Here is a 14,968-nt window from a genome sequence, read left to right as displayed (position 1 = left end):
AACTCAATTGTTCGAATCGTCGATAGTTAATGATCCTCAGCAGTATATAATTTCCGATGATGCCTTCGTTCAGTTTGCATTTGATAATGCTGATCGTAACACTAATACATTAGATGGGTTAAACACTTTTCATTCTATGGGTGGCATAATGTGCGTTACTCCTTCCTCTTCAGTCACGTCAGAAATATCCATAGCAAGATTAAATGCGATGCCAAAATCTACGGAAATCGGAAAATTCGGATTTCTTCCTCTTCGGTTCTTTGATAGAGGTACTTCGGTTGGTTTACATAATGAAATCGTAAAAAATTTTGAAACAATACAAAATGATTTTGACATTTCTGCGGCTGATTTTGTTTGGTTATATCAAAAAACGACACGCCCACTTGAAACACAAGGATGGAGTGGTTTTCAAGAAGACTGTCATAAAAACAGTGATTATGAGACATCAAAAATATAATTCCGATCCCGTTTGTAAATAATTCTCCGAGTGACTACAATACAATATTCACGGTTCTCGTCGAAGCAGCCGAAAGATGCCGAGCGAGGGGCCAGCGAAATCCCGCAAATGATCCTCATAATTTACTTTCTATCACAGTACGGCTTGGAGGTTTTCATATGCTTATGAGTTTCTTAGGGTCTGTGGGATTTATAATGAAAGGATGAGGACTGAAAGAAGCATTTTCTGTTTTGTATGCAGAAAAGTCGGCCGAAAAAGCACTTGAAGGTCATGCTTATTCACGAGCCATAAGAGGTCACTTATTAATACAAGCAGCACTCGCCGCAATTATTTTCGAATCAATTTGTTTAAGTGAAGATGAAATTTCATGTTTGTTGGAATATACAGAAAAAATTTACGAAGCTGATGATACGAATACTTATTACAATAAAGTTATTGACATAAAAAATAAATTTATTGGACACTTGAATAAACTTGAAGAAAAAGGACCGACCTGCAAGTTATGGGTGCAGTATTACAAAATGATAAATATTGTTAAGCAGTTTATTGAAGCCGAGAGACTTGGAGATTGGAATTCACATTGAGATGAATTGATTGTGTAAAAGAAATGCTGCCATTTTTCCACGCTAGCGGACACTATCCATACGCTAAAAGCAGTCATATTTATCTTCAAGATATGATAGCATTAGAATCTACAATGGATATTTTTGAGTTCGATAAATTCGCAAAATGTGGTTATTTTACGATCAGGAGATCTGAGAAAGCGTGGTCTGGTATTTTTACGGATATGACCATAGAGCAAGTTTTAATGAAGGCAATGAAAAGCAGTGGCAGATTGACCCATGGGTGTGGAATAACCGACAGTGTTGTTGCAAAATGGATCGTATCTACCATCGCATTGACTGAAATATGCAATGAAATGGAGAAATTTTGCAACGTTTCTTTGGATACATCGGAGCAACATGTTGATACGCGTACTTCTCGAATAAAAAGAGATGCAGCTGATTTTCAAAAAATAAGCGAATTTTTACTAAATACAATCCATTTCCCGATTCAAACGTTTTAATGTCAATTTATTCAGGAATTATCGGAAATGATAAGATAAATTGCCATAATGCCTACGAAGAGGGACTGAAAGTTTTACAGAATCACATCGGGAAGCCATTTAGTAATATGACGGGTTCCTTCAAAAATAAAGTTCGCTCTCTCGGCTCAGTGACATCGAGCATAAAAGTTCAAGAAAACGTTGTGACAATAAATCCTTTGTTAATTTTTCAACGAATTTCAATAAATTTGAAAAATCAAGATGATATGAAGCATTATTTGCAATACGAACTCGCACCTTTTCCACTGTCTCTCTTTGATGAAAATGGAATGTGCAAAACGAGAAAATCGATGTTTTACGATAACTTCCAGAGCTTACCTCAGAGCCCAGAAATACCTACAAATTTCGTGTACGTTTTAGATGGCGGAAGTCTTTTGCATCGTGTTGTTTGGCAGTCTAATATAATAGTAAAGGAAATAATCGACAAGTACGTACAATACGTACGTCAGTATATAAAAGCAGTTGTAGTATTTGATGGTTATCCGGAGGATACGAGTAGTAGTTTAAAAACGTGAGAAAGATTAAGAAAACAACGGAACAAAAATGTTTGCCGAGAATTTAATTTTGATGAAAACACGAAAATAAGTGAAAAACAAGATATTTTTCTATCAAATGTTAGCAATAAAAGAAGGTTGATTAGTATGCTTTCCGAAGAATTGAGAAATGCTGGATTTCAGACTATTATAGAAACAGAAGATGCAGGTTCAGTTATTGTTCAAACTGCAATAAAACTGACTTCAGTAACTAGGGCAGTGATATTAGTTGGAAAAGATATTGATTTACTTGTACTTTTAACGCAATTAAGTTCAGTTACAAGACAGATTTTTTTTTTGAAAAAAGGAAGAGGGCGAGACACAGATCGATGGTATACTAACAGCAGCTTTAAGTGTCCAGAATTGCAAAAATACGTAGCGTTTTTCCATGCCACATCGGGTTGTGATACCGTATCTTCCTTCTATGAACAAGGAAAAAATAAAATAATAAAAATATTCAATTCTCATAAAAAGCACCTCAATTTAATAGACATTTTTTATCAAAAAGATGCTTCTCGAGAAGAAATTGCTAAAAATATGTGCCAAATAATTTCTTTACTGTTTTGCAATAAAACAGAAGGTACTCTGAACAAACACCGTTTTGTATGTTTTAAACGATCCACTGCTCGAGTATCATTTAAATTAGAATGTCTTCCTCCGATCGAAGGAGCCGCACAACAACACGCTTTCCGAGTTTACTTACAATTAAAAAAATGGATAGGTAATGACAACATCGTAACTCAATGGGGGTGGAAGACGGCTGACAATATATTATTATATAGCAATCAAGCAGGGTATGACTTTATTGAGGAATAATAATTGACAAAATTATCAAAGAAAAACGTGACCAAAATTTTTTAATTTTTTTAAAAGGGTTTTTGGAGCCTTAAATATAAAAAAATCGTTACGATTTTTTATTGGCACAAAAGTACAACTATTAATGAAAAAAATGAGCCCCGATTCGTTTCTGTAGGATAAGCCCTCGGGCAAGAGGAACCGATTTTTGAGACGATCTTTTTTTCGAAAAATCGATATATTTCGAAAAATTACCGATATTTTTTGATTTTTTAAAATGCATCTTTTTTGGCTCGCCAATGGCTATATTTTCAGTGAGAAACAATTTCCTAAACGTTAATTTGCGAAAGGTACAGCACAAATAAGAATGTTCGATTTTTAACAGTTTTTTCGATATATCTCGAAAAGTAATGGACGGATCGATATAAAATAAAAAAGGATCGATGTGTTTTTTTAATATCTACAACTTTCTCATTTAACTTTTTCCTCTACGAGCCTTAGTTTTTTTTTTTTTTTTGCAAAAAACCGTTTTTTTTTTACTTTACGAATTTTTTAGGTTAAGTTCGCCATTCGCGAGAAGGTAGACAAAAACGCTATCTTTCTTAGAATTTTTTTTCCTATACGATCATATTTTTTGTTTGCTGTTAAAAATTTTGGGAAATTTAACATTGGGCCGTTACCTATTGATTGGACTACCAGAAGGAGCGCTCCGAACTAGTCCGAACACCTTAATCGAACAAACCTACTGTGTGCAGCCGCTGTAGTGTGTGTCTGGGGCCTGTTGTTGAATTACTTAAGTATGTACATGTTAGTAAAAGTAAGTTATTTGTTGTAAATATTGTAATATTAAGTACTATTTACTATTTTTTTGTGTAGTCAAGTTTACTATGAATCCAACGTGGGTCGGATTCGTATCCATGAAAAATTATATCTAGTGTAAATTTACGAAATAATTTTTACCGTGCACGATTGGATGATCCTTATATCGATGAGACAAATTAGACGTTTACTTATGTCGTAAGTAAAGTTTGTTTTGTTTTTAGCGCATCTCCCCGTGTCGGCCCGTATGATTGTTATACTTCAGTCGCTGCACTATCGTTAGTACATAGTATAGACAGACATATTATCTCTGGTATAGATACTCCCTTATATGCATGAGGGCATGGGCAGTTGGGCACGTTTGACACAATGGGCAGATGATGGGCACGCATACGATAACAACAGCAACAACAATTAGAAATCGTGCTCCAGCAGATTGTTGTATTGTTTGTGAGTGTGTTTTGCTGCTTCGTGCGCGCGAAGCGTGGTTGTCCTTACATGTCCACGAGGACCGCTACAGCAGTAGTAGCAGCAAAACAGGGCACGGCCGGATTCCCGACGTCGAGTCCGTGGCCTCGAAGTGACACCCTCGTCGGGGTCAACCGGCCTCCCTTGGAGAGAGCGAGCCACTTTATCGGAGCATCACCATAGCAGTTGTATGTACACTCATAGTCCGCAGTGTCTGCACCACTAAAGAACTCGCTCAGCCGCCGCCACCCTTGAGTTGAAAAACATGGCAGCGGAGGAGATCGTTGCCGAGGTGCGCAACACCCTCTGGGGCAATGCCGTCAAGGAGGAAGTGTTTCGCCGCTGGGCTCAAGGTGAGTACAAATTAAACGCCCATGCTTTTCTTTTTCTTTATCGGGCTTGGAGGTTAGCGCCGACTACCTTCATGTACTTGATGTTACTGTTGAATACTCACTGGCTTTTCTTCTCTCACCTTGTAGGCTTTTACTTCAGTCCGGACGAGCCTTCGGCCCTCATCCAAGACGATGGCGGTCCCTGTGCCGTCATAGCTCCCCTCCAAGCGTTCATCCTGAAGCAGCTGCTGCTTGAATTGGCGGACATGGTGACCTGGCGTGACGTTACGCCCGAGAGCTGCGATCAGCTTCTCGTCAGAGCCATGACGGAGATCCTAGCTCAAGCCGCGGATCCTCAGGAAACCAAGTACTCGGTCCTGCTCGTTGACAAATCAACCAGAAGTTCTGATGACAGTGGAAGTAGTCTGCCCAATGGAGAAGTGCCTGTCGACCAAAAAAGTGAGTCCATGGATGCGGAGACTACTGCTCAGCCGGCCTTGGATTCCAAAACCTTTCACTCACTTTTGAGGTGAGTAGTATACCCTGGGTTATTTTATACCTCTTTACAGTGCTACAGCCATTTTTTTCGCATAATTTCATGGATGACAATTTTTTTTCAGGATTCACACGTTGGGTACTGTTGAGGAAGTTGAAAAATTTTTAACTGATAATATAAGTATGTTTAAGGGACAGTTTGGCGTATTGCTACTACTGTATTCAGTCATATGTACAAAAGGAATAGCCCAGATGCGGCTGGAAATATCAGATTTAACTGACCCCTTGATTCACTCGACCTTTGGATATGGGAGTCAAAGTTTGATTAACTTGATGCTTAGTGGACGGGCTGTGAGCAATGTGTGGGATCACGACCAAGACGTAGGAGGACTCAGTAAGACAGTAGCTTATCAAAGTATTAAAAAATGATCTTCTAGATAAAGTCAATTAAAAAGTGTTATATCTTGTCACACAGAATTAAAAGGTATTGAAAAACAGAACGAGGTTGGTTTTTTAACGCTATTGGAAACCTTAAGGTACATTGAAGTTGGTTCGTTTCTCAAGTCACCTTCGCATCCAGTTTGGGTACTTGGTTCAGAAACGCATTTGACAGTTTTGTTCTCGGCGGAAAAAAAATTAGTAAGTGCTGAAACGCGCAGTGAACAAGCTAAACGAGTTTTCAAAAAATACGACAACGATGGGAATAATTTCATTCCAACGGACTCGCTGCAAAATGTTCTGGCTGAACTCGATTTGTTTTCCGATACTGAATAGTGAGTATTAGATTTTTATTTTAAATTAAATAAACTATTAATAAATTTTTTTTTTAATCATTCGATAAAAATTTACAGTGTTGATATAATAAAGAAAAAGCTCGACAGGCACAATGATGGCATAATTCTACTTAATAATTTTATGTATGAATTTTTCCCGGAAGACCCTAGAACACTACCAGATACATTTGTGCTACACCATTACAACGGATTACCGAGGAGCAATCCTGATAACAAAGTAAAATATCACAGAGGCCAAGCCATTTTACTTGAAAGTGCAGTAAATTCTTTCGCCGATAATAATTCTATGTTGACGGTTTTGCAAACCAAATGGCCAAGTATTGAAATTCAGTGGGAGTCAAATCAAGAGCCCAGTATAAATTAATATGTACAAAAATGATTACTTAGTGCATTTAAATAACTGGCAAATTAACCGGCTTAGTCGAGCAAAGTATAAGCTCGTCCGGGCTGTCGGAGACTGATGTAAAGAAAATATTGATATGGATGCTGATGTATATCATTGCTGGCCTTAACAAATCTCAAACCTTAATCCAAAGATTTCGGTAAAATATTTTGGGACTTGAGATTTTAGAAAACTTGAATTTTATGCTAAAAATCAATCTCTTTTAAGTTTCGCAAACATGTATCAAGAGATTTTTGTTTACATTCTTTTGGCAAAATAATAAGTTATTCTCGAACAGTAGTAGTTTTGTAGCTTTGTCGAAATAAAAATTGTGTAGCTTTATTGATATAAAACTACAATGAACTATTTGCGCAAAGTATTGTTTAAAAAATATAAGCTACTACCCCACAAAATGTTGAATATGTACAAAAAACTGTATGATAGCTAAAATTTGTTCATTGATAGTTTTATTTATAGTTTGCATGATTTCAGAATATATTTTTTATTTTTGAATGTTGAATTCGACAGATATTTTTATCATAACCGGTTTATAAATATTAAGAAAGTGTGAAAATTTTACCTTTTAGTTGTTACTACTTGACTTAAAATTAGCAATTTTTCAGGATATAACTATAAATTGACTTTGGTAAAGTTGTTCGTTTTAAGAGTTGGTTCGTTTATTAATATTGTAAGTTTTTATAAAATGATAATGACTCTTTGTTTTATGAAAAATATTTTCATCTATGTAGATAATTCAACTTAATTTAGATGGAAACAAAATTAAAAATTAACTCGTAAAATGACAATCTTTACATTTTCTTTAAAATAAATCATTGCGATTTATTCGTTATCAAATTATTTGGTATTTTGAAATCTCGCATCGACTACGTTGTATAAGGATTATAAACTTGTAATTAAAATAATAAACATTCAGTTACCTAATTATTCATAATAAAATAATTTTTTATAAAAAATAAAAATTTTTAAGTCTTCAACCTTTCGACACAAAATTTATAAATATTTTATTTACAACTTATAGATAGTGCCAGTCTTTAAAGTGTCAAATGACGATATAATTTTTATTTTTAATTTAAAACTTTTTTTGCAGCGTCTGTTAAAGGGAATCTGTGATTAGGTGTGCATGTGGAATTCCAATCATCTGTATTTAAGGAAAACACCATTGCACCCTTAAAACCATTATATTTAATCCACGTTGTCTGAAAAGTTATAATTAAATTGTAGAAATTTTTTTTGTATACAAGTAAAAAAGTTGATAAAACAAATTGTTGGTCACCTTATAAGTTACGCTTGATATGTCATCGTATGAAATCCATTCACTGTTTTTGTACGTATAAGGTACTTGACTATCTTTTACAAAAATTCTTACTGCTCCATTTTTTAAAAAATCACATACATCTGGATACGTAACAAATCCTAAAACTCCCGTGTCTCCATAGCCACTAGCTGGTGCTTTTAATTGATGATTTTGATGATTGTATAATTTATAAGAATGACCAAACAACGGAATTCCCACGACTATTTTTTCACGAGGCATCCCTTGGAGAACCCAGTAATTAGCCGAAAAATTTATATTTAACGAAGTCAAGTAGCCAGTTTCCAGAGATCGCGAGTATAGCGGGGAATTCAAGTCAGTAACCGGATAGTACCACACATAAAAATGGTAGTCGTACGACATGAGATTTATAAAGTCAATGTTTCTAAAAATAATTAGATTCGATGGGATTCTTAATTTTGGCTGCATAATAAGAATTTTTATATCAAACTTACTTTGCCAATGAAGGAACCTCGTAGCTCTGGTCGATAATAGCTTGTGGAGCTGCCACAGCAGCACTCAAAAGAAGCTTTCTGCCACTGAGGTCGAACTCTTGCCGCAATTCATGCACTAGCTGTGCAAAATGACTCTTTTGCCGACCAGGTGCATTAGTCCACGCGGGGAATTCCCAATCCAAATCGATGCCATCCAAATTCAAAGATTTTGTAATATTTAATACTGATTTGACAAAACTAGAAAGGGACACACGTTTAGCATTTGAATCGAATTTTTCGTTCAATCAGGCTTATCAAATAATAATGTCAAGGAACTCACGATTTTCTGTTTTCATAGTTTTCCACCATATCTGGAAAGCCTGCTTCGTTGCTAGCACCTCCAATACTGACCATAACTTTGAGCTTTGGTGCATTTTCCTTTAGTTTAACAACTTTTTTGTAAACATCCAAGTTTGGACCCAAGTCAATTGTATTATTTATCACCGAGGCAAAACCAACAATGATATGAGTGCACAGGTGAGGATCAATATTGCTGGGTTGCAGTTTACTGTAATCCGAGTCGTTGACTTTTGTGTAGTAGCATACTAAAAAATACCTACAAGATAGTACTTGCAATTACAAAGACTGTTTATAAGCTGAGATAAGTAGTATATATAGATAAACAACTCACTCATCAATGGGTTTTACAGAGGATTTAGAAGCCCTGACGCGAGTGGCGTTGTGATTCCAAATCCAGTGCATCCACGAAGGCACTTTGACATTACTGACGAGTTCTTCCTCAGCTATGGCAGTTTGGAAGAAATTGTAGGCTAGAAAGCCGATGGATATAAAACCGAGGATGAATATGATGACCACGATGATGATGTTGTAGCAGGAAAACCTGGGTATTTAAAAATGCATCAGCATATTGGGAATTTCTTTGTGCACTCTTAATTTGGACTCACTTTTGTTTTCCAGCAAGAAGCGTGTAGTCAGCCTTTTGAACCATTGATAAGAAACTTGGTAGAGAATTGTCTGGTCTAAGTGTACTGGAGCAACTTTATAATTAATAGTATATTTTCATTGTTTTTGTGTGTACAGTGTGTACACCACCACACCCGGGCGCGAGATCACACCACAGCAGGGAGCGTTCCAAAATCTATTTGCCATGTAAATGGCAACGCAGCTGTCACCAGAACGTCAAGAGTTCGTTATCTAGTTATCTACGGTATCTTTATCTTTTTTTACCGCACAAAAGTCTCAACTTTCGCCATTGTTGGAAATCAGCTGTGTTTTTGTTGACATTCTTTAGTGAGTCAAGTTAAGTGTTTTTTACTTATTTATTTTTTTGGTTTGAGTTTGAAATAGTGAAGTAAAAGTATAAACATCGAGTAAAATTTATTATTAAAAAATGCCCTGCTGTTCGGTTCAATTGTGTAGAAATAACAATATGAACACGAAAAATACCGGCATTCGTTATTTTCGATTTCCAAAAGACGAACATTTACTTGAAGAGTGGAAAATCTTTTGTAACAAAGATAATATAAATCTCAAAAACGGTAATTAATTAATGATATAAATGGTTACATTGACAATACATAATTAACAAAAGTTTAAGTTTGTCTTGAAATTAATAAATGAACACATTTTTCTCTCAGCTCGAGTTTGTTCCATACACTTTACACAAAGTTGTTTTCAAAGAAAACCTGAACACCTTATTGTTCCTGGGGATAAAAATATTTATGTATTGCGCAAAGACGCCAAGCCAACCGAAAAACCAATACTTCAAGATGAAAGGTACTGATATTGTTAATTGTTTAATTAAAAACTAAGCTCGTATTCTAAGTGTACGGTATTCACAAATTAATTTGTAATTTGTACGTAGAAAGAGGAAAATCACTAAAAATGTCGTCAAACAAAAAGAATTGAGCCCCTTGAAATCTCAGCAAATCGAGAACGTTCCCATTACTTGTTTGGATCTGAGAGATCTGAACAAAGATGAATCATTAAGAAGTATGCATTGTCCAACTGTAGAAGATCAAAGGTAATTTAAATATATTACTTTGTTTGTTTCTTTCATGAAAAATGTTCAACAAACGATGGTCCCACTTACAATTGAGATGATAATAAAATGTAGGGGAAAGCATTGGAGTTACAAATGTTACATCTATATAAAAAAGAAAAAAAACACTTCATTAAATACGTTTACATTTATTTATTCAATAATGAAAGCTATCAGATTTATTCCATTCAAAGCAACATATAAATAAAATCGAATGAATAATCAATTGGATTTATTTTTGTAAAGCTAAAATTGTTGTAAAGTTAATATTTTTATAGGGACGACCAACCTCTCGAAAAGAATCAAGTAACAAACAGCTCCTTGACGATATTAAACCAACAGTTACAACAGACAGTTACAAAATTGAATGAACAGTTGGTCAAACAAAAACGAACAGAAGAAAGAAGAGTAAAAAGAAAAGTTCAAAAAATGGTTCACAAAATCTTAAAACCGGCCTTCACCGAAGGACAAATTAAAAAATTACTTTATCGACAAAGAAAAAACGTAAAATGGAATTTAAACGACTTATCAGCAGCACTCACCTTAAGGAACGTCTCGCCTAAAGCTTACAGATATTTAAAAATAAAAAATATGCCTTTGCCAGCGTTATCTACTCTGAGGCGGTTTCAAAAGTCAACTCATCGTTTCTCAGTCGACAAAAGTGTTGAAACCGATACTCTGCCAACCAACGTTTCAGATCACCCTAGTTCTTGATCAACACTGGAACTATATGTTTTCAGAAAAAGTAAATACAGATACTTATGAAACCTAAGTGAAGCGACCATCAAAGTATAACAATGTAATCATGGATTTCATGAATAGTGATAATTAATTATGAATACCTAAATAATGATAGAACTGATAACTTCACTTTTAATTGGAATTTGATAATTTTTATAAAAGTATCTCTGATAATTAAAAAAAATCAGACCTTTTTGTTGATTTTATATTTACATTCAGGTGTAATTATAGCTTATACTGTCGACTCAGTTTTTAATCCATAACTTTTTTTGGGGTCATCGATCCAGACTGACTTTGTTCATCTACAATTTTTCCTATTCATTACTTACCGATTTGCAAAAAGACCAATCATATTTAAATCGCCTGTAATGTGGAAAAATGGGTATGTAATAATTTTTGAAACAAAAACATAAGACAACAGCTTGAAATTACGTTTTTCACAAAAATTCCACATAAAATAATATATTGAAAATGACAAGTCAATGAAGCATAGATGTGAAAATAAAGGAAAGGGACATTGATGCAGAAATAGCAGTACTCTTGTATAGATTTAGTTATATGAACAAAACCAAATATACAATTGTGGAACGAGTCTGCTATCATAAATTAAAAAAAAATTTTTTATGCACAATAGAGATGAAAATTTCCAATAGTGTACGTGAATGTATAATAATTAAAATGTCATTTAATGTTGTGTCCCAATTGTAACTTATATCTTTAACAATTAATAGCGTTTCCGGAATGGAAATCCTCGAAACAGATAAACTTCTACAATTTTCGTATATTTTTTATTAGTAGAATGTACGCTACTATTGCCACACAGGAGATATCTCAAAAAAATGAATTGTAAACAAATTTTTTTTCTAACGATAAAAAAGATAAAAAAGCCTTCCAAGTTTTCAAAAAATTATTTTTAAGTACCTGTACTTACGTAAAAATTAAAATCCGCTTTAATAAGAAATAATAAAATATACAATAACTACATTGAAAGTGCTTGATAGAAATGATTTTGTAAAAAGTTTTTATTGAATTATTATTTGCATTTCACCGAAACATGAAATATTTTAACTAAATAATACATTGAATACAAATTTTTCGAAATATTACATATTTGAATGTTTTTAAAATTTTCATCAAAACGACTTATTCCATTCTTTTTTTTCGGTTTTTGTGTCCGATTTCGCAAACTTACTGTCTATCGTCTTATTTATTAATGTTTGTATCCTGATTGATTGTCTGTCCGACGTCGTTTGACAAGTGCTACCATTGTGACCTGTATAAAATACAATTGACATTATTCCACGTTTACCATAAATCTCAAACGACATAATCAATTTTTATTTTAATGCTCGATCAGGTCATATTATATGTATACACGAGGTCTGTCCGGAAAGTATCGAGCCTGCTTCTACAACTCCGCGCTGGCGTTCCGGTGCATGGCATCCTTCAAAGTAATCCTCATTTGATTGAACAACACGGTTCCAGCGATGTTTCTACTTCTCAAAACAGTCTTAGAACTCACTTTTAGGGATGGCCTTGAGTTCTCTCGTCGCATTATTCTCAACCGTCGTTTTATCGAATCGCTGTCCTTTGAGTGGTTTTTTCAGTTTTGGACACTTTCCGGACAGACCTCGTATAAGAAGTTGTCAACGAGTACTTTCAAAAAAAGGACCACAAATTTCTTGTGCTACTTGAATTTTTATTATGATTTTTAAAAAGCATTGTTTGTACGAAATAAAAATCGCGAATGAGTTTGCATGTATACACACGTACTCCTATCATTATTACCATTTTGCAATGGAACCTTTTATATTTACTAAGTTATAAATCCAAGATTTCGTTATCCCACCCCTAATATTCAATAAAATTGGACATGAGCCTTATATTTATTACTGTGACAATTTCTGTGGTAAAATTAATTAAAGGTAATCACCATCAAATTACCTTAACACAATAAATAACGGAAAAAAAAAAAACACACACACAAAAATCTTGGAAGTCAGAGTATTCTTGCAGTTTTTTTGAGATATTGTACACAGATTTTCCACGATGTTTTATGTCAGTGCTGTTGTACAAAAAAAAAAAAAAAGGTAGAGGGACACGAATAAAGCTTTTTAGATTATTTAATTGAGTTGATATCTTTGTGCGAGAAATATAATCCACTACATAATACTTGAAATTAATTAAACTAAAGAAAAAAAAAAAATTCTTCAGGATAGTCTCTTTTACCCAAACAAAATTCATCATTGTATGAGCCCTAATGTATACCCTTTGTTTTTCACTTCACTTTGTTCGAAAAAAGCTATTCTTATAAATTTTAGCTATATACTTATAATTTACACTGTGTCACGGTATTGAGAGATTATTGTTAAAATTATTAAACTATTCAGGATTGGTCAGATGTACGTATATTTTTTGTACCACTTTAAACAAATAAGTATAGTTATAGTGTACACTCACACAGAAACCTACCGTTTGAGTTGTTTTTATTCATCTCGAGAAAAGCTGTGAAACCGATACTTCGGGAACAACGTATGTAAAGTAATTACTAAAATTATACTCTATGTTTTTGCAAATCTGTCAAGATGTTTACTTCTGGGCGTCGTGGATAATACTGACTATAGACTCGTTTTAAGTACTCGCTCATTTGATTCTTTTCATAAATATTTCTTTAATAGCCCGTTATAATGAAAAAGAAAAAATTTTCCAAACATTATAGGAAAAAAAAATAAAGCTTGAAGCACAATAATTATCTGTGAGATAAGAAAAAGTGTGACCGTAAAAAAGAAATATTTATTTAGCCTTAGGCTATACGAGATATGAATACAATAATGGTAGTAGCAACATATACATAAATAACTACTACTTACTGTTAAAATGATTAAATGCTAGAGATTTTTCACTATGAAAAATGTGTGAAACTAATACATAGATTTTATCGTATTGAAATTGCGTAGCTCTTGAGGGAGAGATAGTTTTTTTTACTGATTAATTACGTTAAACAAATGACTAATAAATTTTTAATATTTTACTTTGAATGTACAATTATTAATTTGTTTAAAATTATTCAAGGGATTTCCAACTATTTTATTTTGTGATGAAAACCCTTTCAAGAGTTAATCACTTTCGTCGATCTATAGACAAAAGAAAGTCATCATGTACACACATTGTACACGCGTATCCATGTAATCATTTGGAACTTAATTTACGAACTAACAATTACTAGAGATTTAAAAAAAAAAAAATTGTACACATATACTATATGTCACAGTTTGTGCCACGTACGTATATACTTTATCGAAGGTCAGTAGACTAATTGGTTGATGTTATCTATATCGTTTACGTGGCGTACTTGACCGTTGGTTTTGACACTGGCTCTCGGTTTATCATAGCACAATACAAAAGTCCTTCAAAAAAAAAAAGTACGTTTGAAATTTTAATTATAAGACCAGGTAGGGTTGACTTTTAAAAATTTTCTTATGCTTCAATAACATACTTGTAAGTCTAAAAATTAAATCTTGAAAAGGTTCTTTACCCAATTTCCAAATTATTATCTGCATTGATAGTTATTACATTTTTAGTGCTCCATACATTTCGCTCGTAAAAAAAAAAATAATACATCACTATTAAAAATAAAAGATTTTTTGAATTAGCTGGCGTTTTATTACAAATTTAAGTATAATTAAGTATAACCAACCTGCCGATGTAATTTGTGTGAAATCAATCAATTTGTATGAAAATAAAGTCATCCATATTTCTTTAGCGAATAATGGTGAAATAAAAAAATCATCAAAAATCTACGAATATGTGATAAAATCGAACAAAAAACTTATTAAAAAATTAGTGGCAGAAAAATTTTTTGTATCAGAGATTAGCTAAATTCCTTTCTAAATTACTTCTTAATGATTTAACTAGATGTTCATGTCAATATATCCATAATTTTGATCACTTGGTTTTAAATACACTACGCCCCAAATATGTATTAAATGTTCTTTTTTTACCATTTTTCGATTAAAATTTAATCGTGATATGTATAGTTGCAAAAGAAACCCTAGATATGTCTTCAGATGTCACACGATGAATAAATCCATATTGCCTGAGGAATAAAGTTACTTGTTCGTTGAAAATAAGTTTTTGTGTAAGCTTGTCCTGTTTAACTATATAATTATGAAAAAATTATTGATTCAATCATTGAAAAATACATTTTCCACACTGCAA

The 14,968-nt window shown here is 33.4% G+C and overlaps 3 protein-coding genes across 6 annotated transcripts; 2 read left to right on the top strand and 1 right to left on the bottom strand.

The window, feature by feature from the left end:
- The first annotated feature begins 3,628 nt into the window (after positions 1 to 3,628).
- Positions 3,629 to 6,693, top strand: LOC106641785 (ubiquitin carboxyl-terminal hydrolase MINDY-3 homolog). 3 transcript variants are annotated; one of them, XM_089596136.1, is made up of 6 exons: positions 3,629 to 3,687; positions 3,934 to 4,530; positions 4,657 to 5,038; positions 5,130 to 5,398; positions 5,480 to 5,777; positions 5,856 to 6,693. In XM_089596136.1, exons 2-6 carry the CDS (start codon positions 4,443 to 4,445, stop codon positions 6,160 to 6,162), a joined length of 1,344 nt encoding a protein of 447 aa, XP_089452262.1. In that variant the 5' UTR covers positions 3,629 to 3,687; positions 3,934 to 4,442; the 3' UTR covers positions 6,163 to 6,693. The 3 variants fall into 3 exon arrangements, with proteins under 3 accessions (XP_089452262.1, XP_014211789.2, XP_014211790.2); XM_014356303.2 differs by having other exon boundaries at positions 3,662 to 3,707; XM_014356304.2 differs by lacking the exon at positions 3,629 to 3,687 and adding an exon at positions 3,741 to 3,826.
- A 492-nt stretch (positions 6,694 to 7,185) lies between these two features.
- Positions 7,186 to 9,101, bottom strand: LOC106641786 (acidic mammalian chitinase). Of its 2 annotated transcripts, XM_014356306.2 has the most exons (6): positions 8,913 to 9,101; positions 8,639 to 8,848; positions 8,288 to 8,563; positions 7,969 to 8,205; positions 7,475 to 7,898; positions 7,186 to 7,397 (listed from the first exon to the last, which is right to left on the bottom strand). In XM_014356306.2, the coding sequence occupies exons 1-6, from the start codon at positions 8,954 to 8,956 to the stop codon at positions 7,266 to 7,268; spliced, it is 1,323 nt and encodes a 440-aa protein (XP_014211792.1). In that variant the 5' UTR covers positions 8,957 to 9,101; the 3' UTR covers positions 7,186 to 7,265. The 2 variants fall into 2 exon arrangements, with proteins under 2 accessions (XP_014211792.1, XP_089452264.1); XM_089596138.1 differs by lacking the exon at positions 8,913 to 9,101 and having other exon boundaries at positions 8,288 to 8,552; positions 8,639 to 8,694.
- Positions 9,102 to 9,251: 150 nt separating this feature from the next.
- Positions 9,252 to 11,692, top strand: LOC106641773 (uncharacterized). The gene is made up of 4 exons (XM_014356289.2): positions 9,252 to 9,506; positions 9,606 to 9,744; positions 9,833 to 9,991; positions 10,288 to 11,692. Exons 1-4 carry the CDS (start codon positions 9,359 to 9,361, stop codon positions 10,721 to 10,723), a joined length of 882 nt encoding a protein of 293 aa, XP_014211775.2. The 5' UTR covers positions 9,252 to 9,358; the 3' UTR covers positions 10,724 to 11,692.
- Positions 11,693 to 14,968: the final 3,276 nt, after the last annotated feature.

Source organism: Copidosoma floridanum, unplaced genomic scaffold (genome assembly GCF_036245765.1).
Source record: "Copidosoma floridanum isolate Cflo_tuat_1 unplaced genomic scaffold, Cflo_Japanese_pri ptg000029l, whole genome shotgun sequence".
Classification (NCBI taxonomy): domain Eukaryota; kingdom Metazoa; phylum Arthropoda; class Insecta; order Hymenoptera; family Encyrtidae; genus Copidosoma; species Copidosoma floridanum.
This window is presented reverse-complemented; position numbering and strand designations above follow the sequence as displayed.